This window comes from Lampetra fluviatilis, chromosome 36 (genome assembly GCF_964198595.1).
Source record: "Lampetra fluviatilis chromosome 36, kcLamFluv1.1, whole genome shotgun sequence".
In the NCBI taxonomy this organism is placed as follows: domain Eukaryota; kingdom Metazoa; phylum Chordata; class Hyperoartia; order Petromyzontiformes; family Petromyzontidae; genus Lampetra; species Lampetra fluviatilis.
This window is the reverse complement of record NC_136310.1, coordinates 8327365-8354401: the sequence shown is the minus strand read 5'-3', so window position 1 is coordinate 8354401 and position 27037 is coordinate 8327365. Positions and strand designations below refer to the sequence as shown.

The 27037-nt window shown below is 51.5% G+C and overlaps 1 protein-coding gene across 1 annotated transcript in view; it reads left to right on the top strand.

Annotated features, from left to right (window-relative positions):
• The first annotated feature begins 3693 nt into the window (after positions 1 to 3693).
• LOC144945079 (rap1 GTPase-activating protein 1-like) overlaps positions 3694 to 27037 on the top strand; it is a 151891-nt gene continuing 128547 nt past the window's right edge. Inside the window, 2 exon segments of the mRNA XM_078873322.1 lie at positions 3694 to 3710; positions 3992 to 4027. Of these exon segments, the coding sequence (XP_078729448.1) occupies positions 3700 to 3710; positions 3992 to 4027 (47 nt within the window). The 5' untranslated portion in view covers positions 3694 to 3699.

The following is a 27037-nucleotide window of genomic DNA, read 5'->3' as shown; positions in this document are numbered from 1 at the left end:
AAATAAAAGCACGTCCCGTGTCGATCGATCGAGTTTGAAATGAGGGCGCGATGCACGTTAGTCTCCGATCGAGCTGCCGTAATTGACGGGAGGATTATAAAAAAAATTTTATTAAATTAATCCGATTTTATTTCCACCCCAACCGGCAATCTCCGTGGCAACGAGGCCTGGTGTGATAAGCCCATCACAGGAAGCTCAATGGAAACGAAACGCGAGGATGGAAATGTTGACATTTCAAAAGTTGCCGGGCCCTTTGATAAGAAATCCAAAATAGCGTGCGATGTGACGCATGTGTCGTCTGGTCTTCGAGCCGGCTCGTGTTGGCCCAGTCACGAGATGCGAGACCTAAAGGTTGAAGAAAGCCCTGTCGATTGAGTCTCGCTGCTTGTGAGTGGGGTGTTCACGATGGCCGTGTCACACTAAAAAACTAAACTTAAACATTTTTGATAATTGGTTTTTTTACCCTTCTATCTGGCAACAAAACTGACACCTTTTTTTACAAGGAGTCATGTTTGCATAGACCACAATACCTGCAGTCAAGGTGTCATCTGGTCCAACCCATGTGAGACTAGGCTCTAAGGAAAGCTGTCTCGGGTGTGGACCAATCAACTTCAAGGACAGTGCAAACATTATCAGAGTTATGTTTTTTGTTTGCATTATGACTGCAGGTATTGTGGTCTATGCAAACATGACTCCTTGTAAAAAAGGTGTTAGTTTTGTTGCCAGATAGAAGGGTAAAAAAACAATTATCATATTTTTTACTGGCAAATGAGGTTCCAATGGTGTAAAACATTTTTATTTTATATGTAGCTCTTTTTCAGAAGTGACTTGGCTATCACAAACGATAGCTCAGCGAAGTACTCTCAAACGCGCATTGTTGAAGCTAAATGTGGAGCGATAGACCAGAGGACATGGAGACCACTGGGAGAGAGACACACAAACTCCAAATATACAGCATCAGGCGTCAGGGTCGGGATCGAACCCACGACCTCCTGTACACCAGGCGAGGTAGTTAACATCTCAACGGGGAGAGAGAGAGACACGCAATCTACAAATATACAGCAGACGTCAGGGTCGGGATCGAACCCACGACCTCCTGTATACCAGGCGAGAGAGTTAACATCTCCACGGGGAGAGAGAGACACGCAAACTCCAAATATACAACAGCAGACGTCAGGGTCAGGATCGAACCCACCACCTCCTGTGTACCAGGCGAGAGAGTTAACATCCCGCCAACGTGACGCGAACACACGCACGTTCGGCTGTCATCATCGCCCTTCGCCACCATCATCCTCGGCCATCATCAATCCATTGCTGCATGAAGGCCTCCCCCAAAGCTGCAGATCAATTTCTCAAGGCCGTGCGATGTCATCACTCTCACGAGTTGATCTGGCCGCTCCATCTCCACACAGGACGTCCTGTAAGAGGCACGGTGGCTAAATGTTATGTCCTTCGACTCGTACGCAGGAGGTCGTGGGTTCGCTCCTGATCCTGATGCCTATACATTTAGCATTCTCAGGAAGAACGTAATCAACCAGGTAGGGTGTTGACTGTTATGTTATCCGACTCTCTGTTGTATTACATGACATTTCTAAGTATACTAGATTTGTGTTTCTATTTCATTTATACCTGATGATGATTGCTTGTGTTGCAATCGAAACGTCGTTATGCTAGTATTTAATTTATTATTTTCTCTTTATACGTGACTTTTACCGAAGTAACCAAAGAGTAATTCCTGCAGTCACGAACGCTCCAAATTAAGTTTGTGTATTTGGAGTTTGTGGCGTCTCTCTCTCTCTCGCCGCGGTTGTGTGGATGTTTTCTCCTGGTCCTACGGTGTTTCCCTCCACATTTCGACGTGCGCTTAGGTAGTAGTATGTGGCTGCTGCTATAATTTCGCACGTGATGAGCCCGCTTTGTTGAGCCATCATTTTGTGATGGCTCAACGAAGACCGCATCTGAAGAAGAGCTACACAACTCAGTGGGGCCTTGCCCTGGTCAAATACAATGAGGCAAATACAAAATATTATTCGGTTTTTTCGGTAAAGTCACGTAGGTAAAACATCAAAATTAATAAAAAAATTAATAAAATAAAAATCACGACGTTTCGGAGGCAACACAAGTCTCCGTCATCAGGTGGGACCGTCACAGCCAGATTAGCTGCATCAAGTGAGGCAATGATTCAAGATGTAATCCCTTAAAAGCAAGTTGAGGGGGGAGGAGAGGGGGGAGCTCATCAGAATGAAAACCCCTAAGAATATGAATCCTTGCAGTCACGAAAGCTTCAAATCTAGAAATAAAAAATACGTCACCTGGATTTGCTGAGTAATCGAATCGATGATCGTGAAGAGTAATGGATCACTTGGGTAATCGGATTACGACCCAGCTCCAGATGAAACCTATAAGTAGACGATACGCGTCCAGCCCGTAACATTTTTATTTTGTTTACACTTCCCATCAGCCGCGCAGCCTTCTGGGAGCGCACCATTTCAGCGGCATTATTCTTGCATAAATAGTCGCTCCAAGCCTGGAGCGAGCCATTCAGACTCTGTCTACTTGATAGACCTGTTCTCCACCTGAAGACGGCTGCTTGCGTTGTGGCCGAAACGTCGTGAGAATTATCTTATGTTTTATTTTTATTATTTTATTATTTTCCTTCTACCGTGACTTTACCGAAAGAACCAAGACGATGAATCCATTGTCTCATCAGCAGTCAGGCTAGCTCATCAGCAGAGTCGGTCTTGCTCTGACCGATGACGGACGTGTATTTAGGTCTGGACTGGTTTCCACATTCAACGTCTCAATCGGCGGAGTCGAGCCTAACTTGAAAGCAACCCCAGCAGCAGCAGCAGCAGAGAGTGCACGATCATTTGCCAAGCGCCCGTGGCTTCCCCAGCGTTCCCGGGGCACATGCACAGACACACAGATACACATGCACAGACACACGCGCAGACACACACGCATGCACACACGCACAGACACACAGAGGCACACGCACAGACACACAGAGGCACACGCACAGACACATGCGCACGGACGCGCACGCACAGACGCACACGCACAGACGTACAGGCACAGACACACAGACACACACGCACAGACACATGCACAGACACACACACAGACACACAGACACACACGCACGCACAGGCACACAGACACGCACGCACAGACACACACGCACAGACACACACGCACAGACGCGCAGGCACAGACACACAGACACACACGCACAGACACATGCACAGACACACAGACACACACGCACGCACAGGCACACAGACACGCACGCACAGACACACACGCACAGACACACACGCACAGGCACACAGACACACACGCACAGACACACAGACGCACAGACAGACGCACAGACACACGCACAGACACACACGCACAGACACATGCACAGACACACACACAGACACACAGACACACACGCACAGACACACAGGCACAGACACACACGCACAGACACACACGCACAGACACACACGCACAGACAGACACACACACACACGCACAGACACACAACACGGTTAGCGCAGAAGTAGTGTTTGTGGCGGAGACAGCCACGGCACGGGCGAGGGGGGAGGAGGAGAGAGAGAGGGGGGGGGGCGGTGGGGTGCAGGGGGTGGGTAGCCAGGTAAGGATATTGGTGGGGGCTGGTGGGAGGGAGGGGACCAAGCCCGTGTCGCCATGACAACCAGGTGTGCGGGGAGGGTCCCTCTGGTTCCGCCTTTTGTTCCCGTCGCTCTTTGTCCGCGTCCGTCATTGCGGCTTGTGCCCGACCGACGGCTGCCCGCCCGCCCGCCGTTATTGAATGAATTGTTACGGCAATCGTTGTCGTGGGTCGCTCCGCTCGCTTGCTGACAGCCGATCGTGTCCTCCCCCCCCCCACACCCTGTCCCCCCCCACCACCCCCTGTCCCCCCCCCCACCCACCACCCACCAACGCGTGGACTTGTGCCGGGTTGACGTGGCGCCTCCAGCCAAGACAACCTCTTCCCACGTACGATCAGCCTCAGGTAAGGCGACGCGTCGTGGTGGTTGGTTGTGGCGGTGGTGGTGGTGGTGTTTGGTGGTGGTTGACGTTGGTGGTGGCGCTGGTGACGATGGTGGTGGCGATGTTTGCGCGCACGCAGTTTGTAATCCGGCACTCGCCAATGACGGAAACAATGAAAGGCACGAGCCACATTCGTCTGCGATTGTGGCCAAGCGACCCAAACTGTGAACCCGCTAGTGAGCACGACATCGAGACGCATAGGGACTCTACACAGAGAATCGTAGAGATACACGGAGACACAGAGAGATACATACACACTCATAGAGATGCATAGGGACTCTACACAGAGAATCGTAGAGATACATGGAGACACAGAGAGATACATACACACTCATAGAGATGCATAGGGACTCTACACAGAGAATCGTAGAGATACACGGAGACACAGAGAGATACATACACACTCATAGAGATGCATAGGGACTCTACACAGAGAATCGTAGAGATACACAGAGACACAGAGAGATACATACACACTCATAGAGATGCATAGGGACTCTACACAGAGAATCGTAGAGATACACGGAGACACAGAGAGATACATACACACTCATAGAGATGCATAGGGACTCTACACAGAGAATCGTAGAGATACATGGAGACACAGAGAGATACACAGAGACACAGAGAGATACATACACACTCATAGAGATGCATAGGGACTCTACACAGAGAATCGTAGAGATACACGGAGACACAGAGAGATACATACACACTCATAGAGATGCATAGGGACTCTACACAGAGAATCGTAGAGATACACGGAGACACAGAGAGATACATACACACTCATAGAGATGCATAGGGACTCTACACAGAGAATCGTAGAGATACACGGAGACACAGAGAGATACATACACACTCATAGAGATGCATAGGGACTCTACACAGAGAATCGTAGAGATACACGGAGACACAGAGAGATACATACACACTCATAGAGATGCATAGGGACTCTACACAGAGAATCGTAGAGATACATGGAGACACAGAGAGATACACAGAGACACAGAGAGATACATACACACTCATAGAGATGCATAGGGACTCGTAGAGAATTGTAGAGATACACAGAGACACAGAGAGATACATACACACTAATAGAGATGCATAGGGACTCTACACAGAGAATCGTAGAGATACACGGAGACACAGAGAGATACATACACACTCATAGAGATGCATAGGGACTCTACACAGAGAATCGTAGAGATACACGGAGACACAGAGAGATACATACACACTCATAGAGATGCATAGGGACTCTACACAGAGAATCGTAGAGATACACGGAGACACAGAGAGATACATACACACTCATAGAGATGCATAGGGACTCTACACAGACTATCGTAGAGATACATGGAGACACAGAGAGATACACAGAGACACAGAGAGATACATACACACTCATAGAGATGCATAGGGACTCTACACAGAGAATCGTAGAGATACACAGAGACACAGAGAGATACATACACACTCATAGAGATGCATAGGGACTCTACACAGAGAATCGTAGAGATACACGGAGACACAGAGAGATACATACACACTCATAGAGATGCATAGGGACTCTACACAGAGAATCGTAGAGATACACGGAGACACAGAGAGATACATACACACTCATAGAGATGCATAGGGACTCTACACAGAGAATCGTAGAGATACACGGAGACACAGAGAGATACATACACACTCATAGAGATGCATAGGGACTCTACACAGACTATCGTAGAGATACATGGAGACACAGAGAGATACACAGAGACACAGAGAGATACATACACACTCATAGAGATGCATAGGGACTCTACACAGAGAATCGTAGAGATACACAGAGACACAGAGAGATACATACACACTCATAGAGATGCATAGGGACTCTACACAGAGAATCGTAGAGATACACGGAGACACAGAGAGATACATACACACTCATAGAGATGCATAGGGACTCTACACAGAGAATCATAGAGATACACGGAGACACAGAGAGATACATACACACTCATAGAGATGCATAGGGACTCTACACAGACTATCGTAGAGATACACGGAGACACAGAGAGATACATACACACTCATAGAGACGCATAGGGACTCTACACAGAGAATCGTAGAGATACACAGAGACACAGAGAGATACATACACACTCATAGAGATGCATAGGGACTCTACACAGAGAATCGTAGAGATACACGGAGACACAGAGAGATACATACACACTCATAGAGATGCATAGGGACTCTACACAGAGAATCATAGAGATACACGGAGACACAGAGAGATACATACACACTCATAGAGATGCATAGGGACTCTACACAGACTATCGTAGAGATACACGGAGACACAGAGAGATACATACACACTCATAGAGACGCATAGGGACTCTACACAGAGAATCGTAGAGATACACGGAGACACAGAGAGATACATACACACTCATAGAGATGCATAGGGACTCTACACAGAGAATCGTAGAGATACACGGAGACACAGAGAGATACATACACACTCATAGAGATGCATAGGGACTCTACACAGAGAATCGTAGAGATACACGGAGACACAGAGAGATACATACACACTCATAGAGATGCATAGGGACTCTACACAGACTATCGTAGAGATACACGGAGACACAGAGAGATACATACACACTCATAGAGACGCATAGGGACTCTACACAGAGAATCGTAGAGATACACGGAGACACAGAGAGATACATACACACTCATAGAGATGCATAGAGACTCGTAGAGAATCGTAGAGATACATGGAGACAGAGAGATACACAGAGACACAGAGAGATACATACACACTCATAGAGATGCATAGGGACTCTACACAGAGAATTGTAGAGATACACAGAGACACAGAGAGATACATACACACTCATAGAGATGCATAGGGACTCTACACAGAGAATCGTAGAGATACATGGAGACACAGAGAGATACATACACACTCATAGAGATGCATAGGGACTCTACACAGAGAATTGTAGAGATACACAGAGACACAGAGAGATACATACACACTCATAGAGATGCATAGGGACTCTACACAGAGAATCGTAGAGATACACGGAGACACAGAGAGATACATACACACTCATAGAGATGCATAGAGACTCGTAGAGAATCGTAGAGATACATGGAGACAGAGAGATACACAGAGACACAGAGAGATACATACACACTCATAGAGATGCATAGAGACTCGTAGAGAATCGTAAAGATACATGGAGACAGAGAGATACACAGAGACACAGAGAGATACATACACACTCATAGAGATGCATAGGGACTCTACACAGAGAATCGTAGAGATACATGGAGACACAGAGAGATACATACACACTCATAGAGATGCATAGGGACTCTACACAGAGAATTGTAGAGATACACAGAGACACAGAGAGATACATACACACTCATAGAGATGCATAGAGACTCGTAGAGAATCGTAGAGATACATGGAGACAGAGAGATACACAGAGACACAGAGAGATACATACACACTCATAGAGATGCATAGGGACTCTACACAGAGAATCGTAGAGATACACGGAGACACAGAGAGATACATACACACTCATAGAGATGCATAGAGACTCATAGAGAATTGTAGAGATACACAGAGACACAGAGATACATACACACTCATAGAGATGCATAGGGACTCTACATAGATAATTGTAGAGATACACGGAGACACACAGAGTTACATGGAGACACAGAGAGATACATACACACTCATAGAGATGCATAGAGATACGTAGAGAATTGTAGAGATACACGGAGACACACAGAGTTACATGGAGACACAGAGAGCTACATACACACTCATAGAGATGCATAGAGATACGTAGAGAATTGTAGAGATACACTGAGACACAAAGAGATATATGGAGACACAGAGAGATACATACACACTCATAGAGATGCATAGAGATACGTATAGAATTGTAGAGATACACGGAGACACACAGAGTTACATGGAGACACAGAGAGCTACATACACACTCATAGAGATGCATAGAGATACGTAGAGAATTGTAGAGATACACTGAGACACACAGAGATACATGGAGACACAGAGAGATACATACACACTCATAGAGATGCATAGAGATACGTAGAGAATTGTAGAGATACACGGAGACACACAGAGTTACATGGAGACACAGAGAGCTACATACACACTCATAGAGATGCATAGAGATACGTAGAGAATTGTAGAGATACACTGAGACACACAGAGATACATGGAGACACAGAGAGATACATACACACTCATAGAGATGCATAGAGATACGTAGAGAATTGTAGAGATACACGGAGACACACAGAGTTACATGGAGACACAGAGAGCTACATACACACTCATAGAGATGCATAGAGATACGTAGAGAATTGTAGAGATACACGGAGACACACAGAGTTACATGGAGACACAGAGAGATACATACACACTCATAGAGATGCATAGGGACTCCTAGAGATACATGGAGACAGAGAGTCACACGGAGACACAGAGAGAGTTACATGGAGACACAGAGAGCTACATACACACTCATAGAGATGCATAGAGAATTGTAGAGATACACGGAGACACACAGAGATACATGGAGACACAGAGAGCTACATACACACTCGTAGAGACGCATTCAAGACAAGCCACATTCGCGGTGCGACTGTGGCCATGCTACCAAAGCTACGGACCGCACGGTGAACCCACTGGGGTGGGCTTTGCCCTCCTTCCACACAAGGGGAGGAGGAACAGCGGACACGGCACCAATGCTCTGTCTGCTGTAGCCCTCTGGTCGCGGTCACCAGCCGCAGGCCTCGGTCATTCACGGTGGGTGACATCCCCCGGTGCGACGTCTCAGTCGTCGTGGTGGTTTACCCGACGGACGACGACGACCACGATGCCGGTTGCAACCACGAATCGTCAAGACGTCTTTTCGATTGAAAGCTTCTTTCGTGACTGCAGCAGGGATTCATCTTCTTGGTTCTTTCGGTAAAGTCATCACGTAGAAGGGAAATAATAAAATAATAACAATAAAAATAAATATATTATTACCCTTCTACGTGACTTTACCGAAAGAACCAAGAAGAAGACGTCTTTTGTGCAACGGATCGCTCTCCAACGGCACGACCCGTGGCGCCGCTGCTGCTACTGCTGCCGCTGTTCCTGCTGCTGCTGCTGCTGCTGCTGCTGCTCCTGCTGCTGCTGCTGCTGATGCTGCTGCTGCTGCCGCCGCCGCCGCTGCTGCTGATGCTGAACGCGGCGATCTCCTCGCCCGGCAAATCAGTCGTCAGTCGGAACGGCAGTCGCGGGAGCCTGCGGCGAGTTGCAAAACGCCACGGTGGCGATGAGATGTCAACTGCCTCGCCTGGTACGCAGGAGGTCGTGGGTTCGATCCTGACTCTGACGATGCCTGCTTCTGCTGCTGCTGTGTATTTGGCGTTTGCGTGTCTCTGTCTCTCTCTCTCTCCCTGCGGTCGCGTGGATTTTTCTCCGGGTCCTCCGGTTTTTTCCCTCCACATGAAGAGTCGACGACATCACGCGTTCAGAGTCTTTGGCTGCTGTAATGTGTGTTGAACTTGCATGGCGTTGGACTTCTTTCGCACCATACGTTGCCCAACCGTGCTTAATCGGAGGTGCGGGGAAGGGACAACACACTCAACAAGGGTTGGGTTTGACGTGAGGGTTATGGTTGGGTTTAATAATAGGGTTAGGGTTAGGCTTAATGTCAGGGTCAGGCTTGATGTTCACACGACGTTGAGCAACTTCGCTGAGCTATCATTGTGTGATAGCCAGGTCGGTTCTGAAAACAACAGCTACTAACTACATCGCTCACGGGGGCCTTAGCTGGTTAAATAAAATGAAATAAAAATAGTCAAGTAGTTTGAGTTTGCTCTGCCCGCGTCTGCCGCGTGTACTGCCCGGCTCTCTGGGAGTGTTGGATACGGTACCCATCGCTGGGTTCCACCGAATATTCCCGACGGTTTTGTACGTTTTGCACCGCAGGTCGCCGTTTCATGCGCCAAGTGTGCAGACGCGCTCCTGAAGAAGTTCAGTTGTCAGCGAAAAACGCGTTCGGCGAGAAAGGCCACCCGCGGTCATCGCCATCATCATCGTCATCGCCATCATCATCGTCATCACCACCACCATCACTATCGTCATCGCCACCATCATCACCACTATCATCGTCATCGCCACCGTCATCACCAACACCATCATCATCACCATCATCATCACCACCTCCATCGCCACTGTCATCACCGCCACTATCATCGTCATCGCCACCGTCATCACCAACACCATCGTCATCACCATCATCACCATCGCCACCACCATCATCGCCACCACCATCGTCATCACCATCATCATCGCCACCGTCATCATCACCACCGTCATCATCACCATCGTCATCGCCACCAGCATCACTATCGTCATCGCCACCACCATCGTCATCACCATCATCATCGCCACCGTCATCATCGCCACCGTCATCATCACCACCGTCATCATCACCATCGTCATCGCCACCAGCATCACTATCGTCATCGCCACCGCCATCACCATCATCATCGTCATCGCCACCGTCATCGCCACCTCCATCGCCACTGTCATCACCACCACGATCATCATCATCGCCATCGTCATCGCCACCGTCATCACCACCACCATCATCATCACCATCGCCACCATCACCACCACTATCATCACTGTCGCCATCATCAGCACCACCATCATCATCGCTATGGTCATCGCCATCGTCACCAACATCATCACCATTGACACCGCCACCATCGTCAATGGCACCCCCACGTTCAGGACCCCTCTCCGCTGTGGCTGGAGGAGCGGGACAGGTGCCCGCTCCGGCCTGCCAGACGCCTGGAAAACATTCGGAGAAAATTAATCCCTCATCATCATCATCGTCATCAGCAATCGTCATCATCATCAGCAGCAATCATCATCATTGTCATCAGCAATCATCGTCGTCATCAGCAATCATCATCATCATTGTCATCAGCAATCATCGTCGTCATCAGCAATCATCATCATCATTGTCATCAGCAATCATCATCATCACTGTCATCAGCAATCATCATCACTGTCATCACCATTCCTCATCGTCATCAGCAATCATCCTGTCAACACAAGCGACAATACCGGTTTGCGGGAATTCGCCAGCGGTTCTCCTACGGATAGACTCGCCTCCGCCATAGGAATGTGGAATTTCCCCCAACGTCCCAGGGTTGCTACGGAAATGACCATTTACCGTCGTGTGCCCAAGCATATACTGTACTGTACCACTGGGTGGGGAGCGGTGGCGCGGTGCTTAGCACACGGAACCCGGCGACCCGAGCTTGACTCGCGCTCGCAACGAACATGATAACCGGCTCTGTGCCTCCCCTAGGTCGACTCGGCCTCAAGTGAGTTGCCTCGTTTGGTGTGGTAATCATCGCCACTGGGGAGACAAAGGCGGCCGGGCGTGGTGCTGGCCACCCACCCCCCCTCGTGTGCCGTGCCGGCCTTCATAGGTGCTGCTGCTACTGCTGCTTGCTAAGAGAACTTCCCTCTATAGGCTACACAGCGCTGTACAGTCATAGACGGATGTGACTCTTTGTGTGAAGGAGCATCATTGTGCGTGTCCTAGCGTGTGTTCACGCGTGAATGCGTGCGTGTGGATCTGTGTGCGTGTGTGAATGTGGATCTGTGTATGTGTGAATGTGGATCTGTGTGTGTTCACGCGTGAATGCGTGCGTGTGGATCTGTGTGCGTGTGTGAATGTGGATCTGTGTATGTGTGAATGTGGATCTGTGTGTGTTCACGCGTGAATGCGTGCGTGTGGATCTGTGTGCGTGTGTGAATGTGGACCTGTGTATGTGTGAATGTGGATCTGTGTGCGTGTGTGAATGTGGATCTGTGTGTGTGTGAATGTGGATCTGTGTGTGTGTGTGAATGTGGATCTGTGTGTGTGTGTGAATGTGGATCTGTGTGTGTGTGTGAATGTGGATCTGTGTATGTGGATCTGTGTGTGTGTGAATGTGGATCTGTGTGTGTGTGTGAATGTGGATCTGTGTGTGTGTGTGAATGTGGATCTGTGTGTGTGTGTGTGAATGTGGATCTGTGTGTGTGAATGTGGATCTGTGTGTGTGTGTGAATGTGGATCTGTGTGTGTGTGTGAATGTGGATCTGTGTGTGTGTGTATGTGGATCTGTGTGTGTGTGAATGTGGATCTGTGTGTGTGTGTGAATGTGGATCTGTGTGTGTGTGTGAATGTGGATCTGTGTGCGTGTGTGTGAATGTGGATCTGTGTGTGTGTGAATGTGGATCTGTGTGTGTTCACGCGTGAGTGCGTGCGTGTGTGAATGTGGATCTGTGTATGTGGATCTGTGTGTGTGTGAATGTGGATCTGTGTGTGTGTGAATGTGGATCTGTGTGTGTGTGTGAATGTGGATCTGTGTGTGTGTGTGAATGTGGATCTGTGTGTGTGTGTGAATGTGGATCTGTGTGTGTGTGTGAATGTGGATCTGTGTGTGTGTGTGAATGTGGATCTGTGTGTGTGTGTGAATGTGGATCTGTGTGTGTGTATGTGGATCTGTGTGTGTGAATGTGGATCTGTGTGTGTGTGTGAATGTGGATCTGTGTGTGTGTGTGAATGTGGATCTGTGTGTGTGTGTGTATGTGGATCTGTGTGTGTGTGAATGTGGATCTGTGTGTGTGTGTGAATGTGGATCTGTGTGTGTGTGTGAATGTGGATCTGTGTGTGTGTGTGTGTGAATGTGGATCTGTGTGCGTGTGTGTGAATGTGGATCTGTGTGTGTGTGAATGTGGATCTGTGTGTGTTCACGCGTGAGTGTGTGTGTGTGAATGCTGATCTGTGTGTTCACGCGTGAGTGCGTGCGTGTGTGTGTGAATGTGGATCTGTGTGTGTTCACGTGTGAGTGCGTGCGTGTGTGTGTGAATGTGGATGTGTGTGAGTGTGTATTGGTGTGTGAGTGTGTGTGTGTGAATGTGGATCTGTGTGTGTTCACGTGTGATTGTGTGTGTGTGAATGTGGATGTGTGTGTGTGTGAATGTGGATCTGTGTGTGTGTGTGTGAATGTGGATCTGTGTGTGTGTGTGTGAATGTGGGTCTGTGTGTGTTCACGTGTGAGTGCGTGCGTGTGTGTGTGAATGTGGATCTGTGTGTGTTCACGTGTGATTGTGTGTGTGTGTGAATGTGGATGTGTGTGTGTGTGAATGTGGATCTGTGTGTGTGTGTGTGTGAATGTGGATCTGTGTGTGTGTGTGTGAATGTGGGTCTGTGTGTGTTCACGCGTGAGTGTGTGTGAATGTGGATCTGTGTGTGTGTATGTGGATCTGTGTGTGCGTGTGTGAATGTGGATCTGTGTGTGTTTACGTGTGAGTGCGTGCGTGTGTGAATATGGATCTGTGTGTGTGTGTATGTGGATCTGTGTGTGTGTGTATGTGGATCTGTGTGTGTGTGTATGTGGATCTGTCTGTGTGTATTGGTGTGTGAGTGTGTGTGTGGACGTGGATGTGTGTGAGTGTGTATTGGTGTGTGAGTGTGTGTGTGTGAACGTGGATGTGTGTGAGTGTATATTGGCGTGTGAGTGTGTGTGTGTGAACGTCAATGTGTGTGAGTGTGTATTGGTGTGTGAGTGTGTGTGTGTGAACGTGGATGTGTGTGAGTGTATATTGGCGTGTGAGTGTGTATTGGTGTGTGAGTGTGTGTGTGAACGTGGATGTGTGTGAGTGTATATTGGCATGTGAGTGTGTATTGGTGTGTGAGTGTGTGTGTGTGAACGTGGATGTGTGTGAGTGTGTGTTGGTGAGTGTGTGTGTGTGAACGTGGATGTGTGTGAGTGTGTATTGGTGAGTGTGTGTGTGTGTGTGTGAACGTGGATGTGTGTGTGTGTGAACGTGGATGTGTGTGAGTGTGTATTGGTGAGTGTGTGTGTGTGTGAACGTGGATGTGTGTGTGTGTGAACGTGGATGTGTGTGAGTGTATATTGGCGTGTGAGTGCTTGCGTGCGTGCGTGCTCGAGTGTGTCTGAGTGCCCTCAACTTCCTGGGTCTTCTCTTCAAAGGAAACTTGTTGTGTCGATGGCCTCTCATCGGCTTGGAAGTATAATTGACCTGCATTGTGTTGCAGCAATCATAACAGCAACACAATCACGTCGACTTGAAACATCGCGCCTCCGACGCTCGTAGCGAGAGAGCGAGAGATGACGGCTGTATGTACAGGCGGTCCTCGACTTACAGACACCCGCACTTACGAACACCCGACTTACGAACAGCGACATGCGTGTGCACCTACGTTTCTACGTACGAACTTCTTCTTTTGCGCGCTGCACGTAGCCAACCGCGCTAATCGGAGGTGCGGGGGGGGGGGGGCTGGGACTGGGTAAAGGCGACAAACTAAACACGAGAAGCAGTTCCGAAGAAGCGAGGTGCGAGATTTTCGTTGAGAGGAGGGGAACGGAGCGGCCGTATACCGTTCCGGCCTTCACAGGTGCTCGCTAACAGCACTTGCCCCAACAGTCTGTTAAGGCTACACGGGGGATCTTTTGTGTGCGCGTACAAACGCGAGTTGCGCGCGTGCGCGTGTGCGCGTGCGTGTGCAAGTGTGGGTGTTCGAGCGTCTGAGAGCTCGTGTCAGCTCCCTTCAAGCTTCGGCAAGAAATTCAATTCACCCACGCTCCGTTCCCGCGCACGAGCGCGCGAGCGTTCTGGGCGCGCGTTTAAAAAGTTAAATTTATCCTTCGTCAGCCACCCCCCCACCACCCCCCCCCCCCAGCTTCATCCCAGCGTCGCGTCACGTGGTCACGAATCCATTGGGACGCTCCGCAGGGCGCGCCGTTGGCGAACGACCCGCCGCGGAAGCGGACTCCACAGAGCTACTGCCGAGGACGGGGGAGGGGGGGGGCAGGGCGACCCTCCGGCCTGCTGGTCCACCGCGCGTGACCCCCCCCCCACTCTCCACGACGCCGCCTTCACCCGCCTTGTAACCGGCACACTCGACCACACACAAGGGGGCGGAGACGGGGGGGGGGGGCAGGCGCATCATTATGGCCGGCTCGCCGTTTAAATCCCGCACACCCTCCCCCCCCCAACCCCCCAGCCTTGTCTGGGCAACATTGCGGAGCGCCAGTGAATAATTCAGGCGGCGTCCTCGACGCCCGCTGCGTCTTGCGTTAACCCTCTCCTCGCTCTCCTCGCCCGCTCGCCTGCTCGCCCACTCGCTCACCCGCTCGCCCGCTCGCTCACTCGCTCGCTCGCCCGCTCGCTCGCCCGCCCGCTCACTCGCTCGCTCGCCCGCTCACTCGCTCGCTCACCCGCTCACTCACTCGCTCGCTCGCCCGTGCTGCGTTTTAAACCCTCTCCTCTCGCACGGCGCAAAGACGCGCGCGCCACCGGTCAGACCGATGACAACGATAACAACGTTTGTAACTTTCAATGGACCCTTTGTCAAGCCACTGCTGGATGAAGAGGCCTCCCCCCACCCCCTCCTCCCTCCCGCCAGGGCTCTGCGGTGCGAGGATGGAGCCGGCGAGATTCCCCTTCCAGTGTCGTTCGTTTGCCGCCCCTCCGCCCGCTGCTGCGTCGAGCGAGTGCAGGCTCCGCTGGGTTTTACCTGCAGGGGTCGGGGTGTTTCTCGCACGAAAGATCTAGACGTCACAGCTGCGTTGCTGTTCGGGAGTTGACCGGAGAGAGAAAATCCGGCCAACACTGATAAGAGCGTTGCCCAAATCGGCGGTATTTGCCGATGAGCTAAATTAATCTTTGCCTTGACAGCTTTCCCGTCGGCTAATTTAAACGCTTCTGAAGACACGCAACGCAAGTTGGCCAAAATCTTTTACGTAATCAATTTTTTGCGTAATCCGCGGCTGTGCGAGTGTTTTTTGTGTTTGCTAAACTCGTTCTAAAAGAAAGTTACGGAACTAAACTATTTTAATTTGACCAGGTAAGGTCCCACTGAGCCGTGTCGCTCTTTTTCAGAAGTGACCTGGCCACCACAAACGATAGCTCAACGAAGTGGCTTCATCATCACGTGGACATTTAAAGCAGTGACCACATACTCTGAACGCACACATTGATTCTAAACGTGGAGGAAAAAACCGGAAGACCCGGAGAAAAATCCACGCGACCACGGGGAAGAGAGACGCTACAAACTCCAAATATACAGCAGCAGGCATCGTCAGGGTCGGGATCGAACTCACAACCTCCCGTACACCAGGCGAGGTAGTCAACATCTCCACGGGGAGAGAGAGAGAGAGACACCGCAAACTCCAAATCTACAGCAGGCGTCATCAGGGTCGTGATCGAACCCACAACCTCCTGCACACCAGGCGAGGGAGTTAACATCTCCACGGGGAGAGAGAGACACGCAAACTCAAAATATACAGCAGCAGGCGTCGTCAGGGTCGTGATTGAACCCACGACCTCCTGCCCACCAGGCGAGGTAGTCAACATCTCACCACGGGGAGAGAAACACCGCAAACTCCAAATATATAGCAGGCGTCATCAGGGTCGGGATCGAACCCACGACCTCCCGTACACCAGGCGAGGTAGTTAACATCTCCACGGGGAGAGAGAGAGAGAGAGACACCGCAAACTCCAAATATACAGCAGGCGTCGTCAGGGTCGTGATCGAACCCACGACCTCCTGCACACCAGGCGAGGTATTCAACATCTCGTAGCCGCCACCGCGTCGATGCTACTGACTCTAGATTTGAAGCTTTCGTGACTGCAAGGATTCATATTCTTAGGTTTTTTCGGTAAAGTCACGTAGGTAAAACATTAAAATTAATAAAAAATAAAATAAAATAAACGTCGTGATTTTTATTTTATTTTATTTTTATTAATTTTGATGTTTTACCTACGTGACTTTACCGAAAAAACCTAAGAAGATGCTACTGACATTTTGCACTCCCATAAGAACGCCGTGCGTGCGACTGATGGGTTGTGGAAGCAATGTTAAATCGTTCTTTTTATCATCACGATCCGAGGGGCAGATAGCCCTGTGGGTGTCCACTCCACATTCCCTCGTGTGTTGCCACCGTCCTGCGTCCCGAGCCAACGCGCTCAGTTCGCCACTTGCAGTGTTCACGTTGGCGCCCAGCCGCGACACGCGCGCCGTCCAAACAGCGCCCCGTTTCCTTCTCGTCACCTGCGTGTTGGTCGCTCGTCGTACGCTCACACGCACGCACACACGTACGCGCATACGTTCGCACGCACGTGTTCGCACGCACGTGTTCGCACGCACGTGTTCGCACGCACGTGTTCGCACGCACGTGTTCGCACGCACGTGTTCGCACGCACGTGTTCGCACGCACGTGTTCGCACGCACGTATTACGTACGTACGCACACGCGTACGCACACGCGTACGCACACACGTACGTACACACGTACGTATTACGTACGTACGCACACACGTACGTACACACGTACGCACACGTACACGCGTACACACACACGTATGTATAACGCACGTACGTACACGCGTACGCACGTGTGTTGCACTTCTTTGGCACCGTACGTAGCCAAGCGGAGGAAGGACAAAAAAAACACGAAACGCAAACAGCATTTTTTTTTAGAAATAACTTTGATGATTTAAAAGTGCATAAGCTCGAGTGGCTTCCTGACATCGGCAGGGAGGTTATTATCGCTGCATGGCAAGTACGCCGGGCTTCTTTCGCACCGCACGTAGCCAACCGTGCTACATCGGAGGTGCGGCGAAAGGACAACGAGCTAAACGCACAAAGCGGTTCTCAAGAAGTAACTTTTCAATCGAGATGATGATGATGATTTAAAAGCTGGACCCAGCCATTGGGAAGGCGCTCATTGAGCCCTAGCGTAGACGCGGCAGCAGTGGGGGCCCCCCTTCCGTAGAGACCGTCGCCCGCTTATCAGCCCTCGTTTCATTCACCGCCCGCACAAACGGCGCTCCTGATTATTCCTGAGCAACGAGGGGGGGTTGGGGTTGCGTCGTTGCCGTGGGCCGAGCAAAGCCACGGATCGATTACGGAATTGTGATGTCGGATGCCGAGGGGGGTGGGAAGGAAATCCACACACTGGCGTCCTAAGAGCGGAGGGCACAGGTTAGCGGGCAGCGGGGCAAGTAGGTTGTTGGCACACGCTTTGCTGCGTACGATCGACGATGCCTGCTTTTTTGTGGATAATTTTGCGTGTGATGGGTGTGTGTGCGTGATGGTTAGGTGGTGTGTGATGGTTAGGTGGTGTGTGTGTGATGGTTAGGTTTGTGTGTGTGTGATGGTTAGGTGGTCTGTGTGTATGATGGTTAGCTGTGTGTGTGATGGTTAGGTATTTGTGTGTGTGTGATGGTTAGGTGGGTGTGTGAGTGATGGTTGTGTGTGTGTGTGATGGTTAGGTGGGTGTGTGAGTGATGGTTGTGTGTGTGTGATGGTTAGGTGGTGTGTGTGTGTGTGTGAGATGGTTGTGTGTGTGATGGTTAGGTATTTGTGTGTGTGTGATGGTTAGGTAGTGTGTGTGAGTGATGGTTGTGTGTGTGTGTGTGTGATGGTTAGGTGTGTGTGTGATGGTTAGCTGTGTGAGTGATGGTTGTGTGTGTGTGTGTGATGGTTAGGTATTTGTGTGTGTGTGATGGTTAGGTGGGTGTGTGAGTGATGGTTGTGTGTGTGTGTGTGTGATGGTTAGGTGTGTGTGTGATGGTTAGCTGTGTGAGTGATGGTTGTGTGTGTGTGTGTGATGGTTAGGTATTTGTGTGTGTGTGATGGTTAGGTGGGTGTGTGAGTGATGGTTGTGTGTGTGTGTGTGTGATGGTTAGGTGTGTGTGTGATGGTTAGCTGTGTGAGTGATGGTTGTGTGTGTGATGGTTAGGTGGTGGGTGTGAGTGATGGTTGTGTGTGTGTGTGTGTGATGGTTAGCTGTGTGAGTGATGGTTGTGTGTGTGTGTGATGGTTAGGTGGGTGTGTGAGTGATGGTTGTGTATGTGTGTGTGATGGTTAGGTGTATGTGTGATGGTTAGGTATTTGTGTGTGTGTGATGGTTAGGTGGTGTGTGTGTGTGATGGTTGTGTGTGTGATGGTTGTGTGTGTGTGTGATGGTTAGGTATTTGTGTGTGTGTGATGGTTAGGTGGTGTGTGTGAGTGATGGTTGTGTGTGTGTGTGTGTGATGGTTGTGTGTGTGTGATGGTTAGCTGTGTGAGTGATGGTTGTGTGTGTGTGAGTGATGGTTGTGTGTGTGTGTGTGTGATGGTTAGGTGTATGTGTGTGAGTGATGGTTGTGTGTGTGTGTGTGTGATGGTTGTGTGTGTGTGAGTGTGTTCGGTAGCGTTGTAGCGGTGAGCGCACTGCGTTACGAACCCAGCGCCGCGAGTTCGATTCCCGCTCACGGCCAACAACAGTGCGCGAATATTTGAATCGGTCCTGGGCCACCCGTAGGTCGACTCGGCCTCAAATGAGTACCTGGCGCGGTGTGTAAAGGCGGCCGGGTGTGGTGCTGGCCACCCACCCCCTCGTGTGCCATGCCGGCCTTCAAAGTTGTTCGCTATCAACACTTGCGCTACTCGGAGGATCTTTGTGTTTGGGGCTTTTGTTGAGCGTTTTCTACGTTGTTTTAGGATTGTGTGCTTCACGTGTGTGTGAGTGTGAGTGTGTCTGTATGTGAGTACTGTAGCACCGTGTGTTTCTTTGTCTTTGTGTGGAGCGGTGGCGCAGTGGTTAGCACACCGCGCCACTCACTGCCAACGTCTCAACTAGTCCTGGCCTCGCCTAGATTGACTCGGCCTTAAGCGAGTATCCCGGCGTGGTGGTATATAACATCAGCAGTGGGAAGACAAAGGCGGCCGGTTGTGGCCCTGGTCACACCACACAAATCCTCTTGTGTAATGTCCGGCCCTCATAGGTGCTCGCTAGCAGCACTTGTCCCAACAGTCTTTGCAGGCTATAACAGTGGGGGGGGACCTTTGTCTGTGTGTGTGTGTGTGCGTGCGCGTTCACCCGCCCATGACTCTGTTTGCTACCTTCTCATAAAAGAGGCACCTCAAGTCTCTGGTCCGTGTTCGACACGTCTCGGTGCGTGCGCAACAAGACCCTGTGCATTGTGCCACCCAAACCCCCTCGTGTGCCACACAGCGCCGGCTCCCATCGGTGGTGCCGCTGCGATTCCCCCACCGGCACTTGTCCCCAACAGCCCACGGCCCCCGCCAAACAGCGGTGACGATTTCTCTGAAACCTGGTCCCTGGGCCTCCCCTAGGTCCACTCGGCCTCAAATGAGTACCTGGCCGTGTGAACTTCGCCACCGGAGAGGTGGTGGCGTGGTGCTGTGTGTGTGTGCGTGATGCGCGCCGCCACGTGCCGGCCTTCGAAGGCGCCTCGCTCGCCCCGGGCGCAGGGAGACGGACACGTGGCAGAGCCGAGCAGCGTAGCGAGGCAAAACGTGCCTTTCTTTTTAAATCCTTTATATTAAGTTCGCTTGCTTGCTTGCTTAGGACCGTGCAAATCTTTCGGTCGTTTTTTTAACCCACTTCCCGTGATCCAATCGAGCTGACATTTTGCACACAGACTCGTTGTGCGTGACAATTAATGTTCGTGAAAAATTTTTTCCAAAATTTTACACTTTTTAGGACAAAAATATTATATGTAATTACCAATTGCTTAATGGTGCAATGCAATCATCTGACCCATAGGTGGCAGCCATCTCAAGCCAGAGGACGAGAGGACTCTAGCCGCCGCGCATATAAAGGATTTATAGTGAAAAACTTTTTTTTACGGGTTAATTTTTTGAAACACGACAAACCCTCCCGTCTCGGGGGGGGGGGGGTGGGGTTCAGCCGTCACGGTTTTGCAGCTTCGCGCCCAATTCGTACGTCTGCACGCCGAACTTCTTCCACGCCGTACGTAGCCGACCGTGCGCTAACAATGTATGGAGGGTTCAGCTTGCCGATGATGCCCCCACCCCGCCCACCGGGGCTCGAACATTCTCGAGATTTCCGTGCAGCGTCGTCGCAACTGCACTGCTCGCGACGACGACGCTGCTGCTGCTGCTGCTGCGGCTGCTGCTGCTGCGGCTGCTGCGGCTGCTGCTGCGGCTGCTGCTGCTGCTGCGGCTGCTGCTGCTGCTGCCGCCGCCGCCGCGGCCGCCGCCGCAGGAGAACGACACGCGGGCCCCGTTTCGTCCACCCCGTGCGTCCCGGGTCGTCACCACGCCGTGGTTGCTCCCCAGCCTCCAGTGAGGAGGAGGAGGAGGCAGCAGTGACGTTCAACTGGCCCCGATTTGTCCTCCTGCAGTGTACAGCAGTGGACGCGGATACAACTGCAGTGCCATACGCTACGTACATTTGTTGTTGTTCTGTGCGTTTGTCGTACGGGGTATATTTTTAGCACTCGAAAATTCGAATCGACAGCTTTTTTTTTTAACCTTGGAAAAAACTTCCCGTTTAATGTTCGTGCTGATGTAGGGGAACGTAAAACTAAAGGGTGGGTGTCGTGTCACGAGCCGTGAACCCATTCCGGATTGCGGAACTCGGATTTGCCGATTGCGGCTGTGTTCAACAACGCAACCCCCAGCGATGGGCGAGGTGGCTAGGAGATGTTAACTACCTCGCCTGGTGTACAGGAGGTCGTGGGTTTGATCCCGACCCTGACGCCTGCTGTTGTATATTTGGAGTTTGCGTGTCTCTCTCATCATCATCACGGTGGCTAGGAGATGTTAACGACCTCGCCTGGTCTACAGGAGGTCGTGGGTTCGATCCCGACCCTGACACCTGCTGTTGTATATTTGGAGTTTGCGTGTCTCTCTCTCTCCATGGTGAGATGTTAACTACCTCGCCTGGTACACAGGAGGTCGTGGGTTCGAATGCTACCCTAACGCCTGTTGCTGTATATTTGGAGTTTGCGGTGTCTCTCCTCCCGTGGTCGCGTGGATTTTTCTCCAGGCCCTCCGGGTTTTCCCCTCCGCATTTAGGATCAACAACATCACGCGTTCAGATGATTTGGCTGCTATAAACTGTCCACATGATAAGCCGCTTCGTTGAGCGATCACTTGCGGCCAGGTCGCTTCTGCAAAAGAGCCTTGTAGCCCAGTGGGGCCTTACCGGGTAAAATAAAATAAAAATTTGTTTCGTTTAATACACCAGGGGTCGAGATGACCGCCAAATCGAGTTGTAGTGTGTGGCTCGTGTAGATAGAAGCCACGTTCAGAGAGACACTTCCTCGTGTTACGGCCTTTTAATAATTAACGCGACAAGAGGAGTCGGCTGCGTGCAAAGGTAAAACGTGCACTGGGCTAGAATGGCCCAGTCTGTCGCACTAAAAGGAGCAGAGAATGCAAAACAAACAAAGATCCCCCGTGTAGCCTTAACAGACTGTTGGGGCAAGTGCTGTTAGCGAGTAGCAGCACCTGTGAAGGCCGGCACGGCAAACGATGGGGGTGGGTGGCCAGCACCACGCCCGGCCGCCTTTGTCTCCCCAGTGGCGATGTTTACACACCGCACCAGGTACTCATTCGAGGCTGAGTACATCTCCGGGGAGGCCCAGGACCGGTTCAGATAATCGTCGCTGGTGTTGGCCGTGAGCGGGAATCGAACTCGGGTCGCCGGGTTCGTAGCGCAGCGTAGCGCTAACCACTACACCACCTCTCCCCACACTAAAGGAGTGACCAGACACACACATCTGAGTTACCACGGTTAAACGGAGTTATTCGGCAAACACATGAGGACGCCGTGGTGGCGAGATGCTAACTACCTAGCCTGGTATGCAGGAAGTCGTGGGCTCGATCCCGACCCTGATGACGCCTGCTGCTGTATATTTGGAGTTTGCGTGTCTCTCCCTCCCTCTCCCCGTGGAGATGTTAACTACCTCGCGCGGTATACAGAAGATCGTGGGTTTGATCCCTACCCTGACGCCTGCTGCTGTATATTTGGAGTTTGCGGGTCTCTCCCTCCCTCTCCCCGTGGAGACGTTAACTACCTCGCCCGGTATACAGGAGATCGTGGGTCCGATCTCTACCCTGACGCCTGCTGCTGTATATTTGGAGTTTGCGGGTCTCTCCCTCCCTCTCCCCGTGGAGACGTTAACTACCTCGCCCGGTATACAGGAGATCGTGGGTTCGATCCCTACCCTGACGCCTGCTGCTGTATATTTGGAGTCTGCGGGTCTTTCCCTCCCTCCCTCTCCCCGTGGAGACGTTAACTACCTCGCCCGGTATACAGGAGATCGTGGGTCCGATCTCTACCCTGACGCCTGCTGCTGTATATTTGGAGTTTGCGGGTCTCTCCCTCCCTCTCCCCGTGGAGATGTTAACTACCTCGCCTGGTATACAGGAGGTCGTGGGTCCGATCCCGACCCTGACGCCTGCTGCTGTATATTTGTAATTTGCGGGTCTCTCTCTCTCCGTGCTCGCGTGGACTTTTGTCCAGGTCCTCCGGCATTTGCCTCCACGCTTAGAATCAACGTCACGCGTTTGTGAGTCTTCGGCTGCCGCGTATAAGTTTCCACGCGGGTGACAATCAGCCGCTCCGTTGAGCTATCACTCGCAATGGCCACGTGGCTTCTGAAGCAAGGAGCTACATGGCTCAGTATGACCTTAGCTGCTACAGCAAATCGTTTTCGACCTGGTTGTTGTGTTTAATAAAAAAAGGGGTTTCGATTTAAAGCTTTCGTGACTGCAGGGATTCATCTTCTTGGTTCTGTCAGACGCTGTCTTTCCGACAGACCTGTTCTTCACCTGATGACGGCTGCTTGCGTTGTGGCCGAAACGTCGTGGTGAGAATTATTTTATTACGTTTTATTTTTATTATTTTATTTTTTCCCTTCCACGTGACTTTACCGAAAGAACCAAGAGGACAAAAGGGGTCCTTCACTCACTCAGACAGTGCGTCATCGCCCCCCCATCCCACCCCACCTCCCCCTTCACGGAAAGTGAACGAGACCGACCGCCCATTAAAAATGGATGCGTCAGTTTGCGTTCTCTCGTCGGGCCTCCCTCTCACGGACCCCGCCTCGATCTCTTCCTTTCCACGGAGGAGCTGTAGCAGCGTGAAATGACTCCGCGACTGAATGAATGATAAACTACGTTCATGCTCTAGGCCCCTACATGGAGAAATTGAGTGTGGGTTTGCCCATATGAGGAATACTGGGACGGGAATTGACCGATGTTTAACGGGACCGTGCTTGACCCCCGTGCTCGATCAATGCTCGAGCACAAGGTTGGATATTTTGAAAACAAAAATTTTCGATCGTTAAAGTCATTCCTGAGCGCAACGATTTCTGGATCCAAAGAGGCGATTTGCGGATCGGGAAATGTGCCCACATTAGGCCGCCCCTGCGACGTTCATCGCCTCCCTTCTACATTAAAATAACTCATCATACGTTCTGCGCGGATTCGTTTTATCCTGTTACAGCGCGCGCGCACGCGCACACTCTCACCTCGTTAATCCCTGCCGCAATAGGGGGCTGGCAACAGCGATTGTATATGTACGGTGCTATGCAAGTATTGTGTGCATTGCGCTGTGTCTTGGGGCTATGCCACCCACTTTTCCTGCGCCGGAGAGCCAAACCCGGGCTTATTTTGCAGTCGGCGTGAGGCCAATTAGCAAAAAAAAAGCGTGGCAGTACCCTGCGATAAAAGTTCAGCGGCGCAAATACCGGCACCGGATCTCGGTTCCAAATCAATTCCTGATGCCACCCCGACACGCAGATGCCAATTCCTGGGCAGTTTGCAACCCGGGTGGGTGGGTGGGTGAGTGGTTGAGTGGGTGGGTCCGTGAGTAGGTGAGTGGGTGGGTGAGTGTGTGGGTAGGTGGATTGGTGAATAGGTGGGTGGGTGGATGGTTCAGTGAATGAGTGGGTTGGTGAGTGTGTGGGTAGGTGGATTGGTGAGTAGGTGGGTGGGTGGATGGTTCAGTGAATGAGTGGGTCGGTGAGCTGGTGAGTGTGTGGGTAGGTGGATTGGCGAGTAGGTGGGTGGGTGAGTTGGTGAGTGGGCGGGTGGGTGAGTGAGTGGGTGGGTGGGTGAGTTAGTGGGTGGGTGAGTTGGTGGGTGAGTTGGTGGGTGAGTTGGTGAGTGGGCGGGTGGGTGGGTGAGTCAGTGACTGAGTGGGTGAGTCAGTGAGTTGGTGAGTGTGTAGGTAGGTGGATTGGCGAGTAGGTGGGTGGGTGAGTTGGTGAGTGGGCGGGTGAGTGGGTGGGTGAGTGGGTGGGTGAGTAGGTGGGTGAGTTAGTGGGTGTGTTAGTGGGTGGGTGAGTGGGTGAGTCGCTGAGTTGGTGAGTGGGCGGGTGGGTGAATCGGTGAGTGAGTGGGTGGGTGAATGGGTCTGTGGGTGGGTAGGTCAGTGATTGGGTGGGTGAGTGAGTGGGTGGCTATGTGAATGGGTGAGTGAGTTGGGGGGGGGCGGGGGTGAGCGGTAGGGTTGCTAATCTTCTGCACTGTAGACCCAACCCGGACGTAGTGTTTTTTCAGTCGGCATGAGCTATATTAGCAACACCGTGAAGCGTCAATACCGGTAGCAGACAACTTGGTTCCAATCTTAACTTCCTGTCACCCAATAACACGCAGGCGCCAATTCCTGGACTTTCTAGGTCGAATTAAAGCATGTGTCTGCATACGTGTGTATGCGTACGTGTGTCTGCGTACGTGTGTCTGCATACGTGTGTCTGCGTACGTGTGTCTGCGTACGTGTGTATGCGTACGTGTGCATAAAATAGGTCGACTCAGCCTCAGATAAGCATCGCCACTAAGGGAGACAAAGGCGGTCGTGCGTGGTTGGTGGCCACCCACCCCCATTGTGCGCTGTCCCGGCCTTTCACAGGTGCTACTCGCTAACAGCACTTGCCCCAACAGTCTGTTAAGGCTACACTGGGAATCTTTGTCTTTGCATAACATGAGCACTGTAGAGACAAAGGTGGCCTGGCGTGGTGCTGGCCATCCCCCACCCCTCCTCCCCCTCTCGTGTGTCGTGCCAACCTTAATAGGTGCTCGCTAACAGCACTTGCCTCAACAATCTATGCAAGGCTAAACAGGGCGAATCTTTGTCTTTCTTTTGTCGTTGAACGCGAACTCGCCGTTTATGTAACGTGCATGGGGTTACCAATCCTACAAAAATACAAATATCCCAATCCTACAAAAATACAAAGATCCCAATCCTACAAAAATACAAAGATCCCCCGTATAGCCTTAACAGGCTGCTGGGGCAAGTGCTGTTAGCGGGCACCTATGAAGGCCGGCACGGCACACGAGGGGGGTGGGTGGCCAGCACCACGCCCGGCCGCTTTTGTCTCCCGAGTGTACGATGTTTGCTCCACGTCGTACGGGGTACTCGTGTGAGGCCGAGTCGACCTAGGGGAGGCCCAGGACCCGTTCAGATAATCGTCACCTCTGGTGTCGGTGACCGTGAGCGTGAATCGAACTCGGGCCTCTGCCGGGTTCGTAGCGCTAACCGCTGCGCCACCGCTCCGCAATTCCACGGCGCACAGGGACAGCGTCACCCTCCTGGACCACCACACGAGAGATGAGTTCAAATCCCGGCCCACGGTGGGGGGCGGGGGGGGGGGTTAAAGTCTCAACCAATCATCGGTGAAGAATAAAATCAGGTGCTCGCCGCTTTGCTGGCAGTCAACCAGCGGCCACGCTCCGGAGAGGCTTGCCACAGTCGCCACCATCACCACCACCATCACCACCACCATCATCACCATCACCACCATCACCACCATCACCACCACCACCATCACCACCACCATCACCACCACCATCCCCATCATCACCACCACCATCACCACCACCATCACCACCACCACCACCACCACCATCACCACCACCACCATCATCACCATCACCACCACCATCACCACCACCACCATCACCACCATCACCATCACCACCACCACCATCACCACCATCACCATCATCACCACCATCACCACCACCACCACCATCACCATCACCACCACC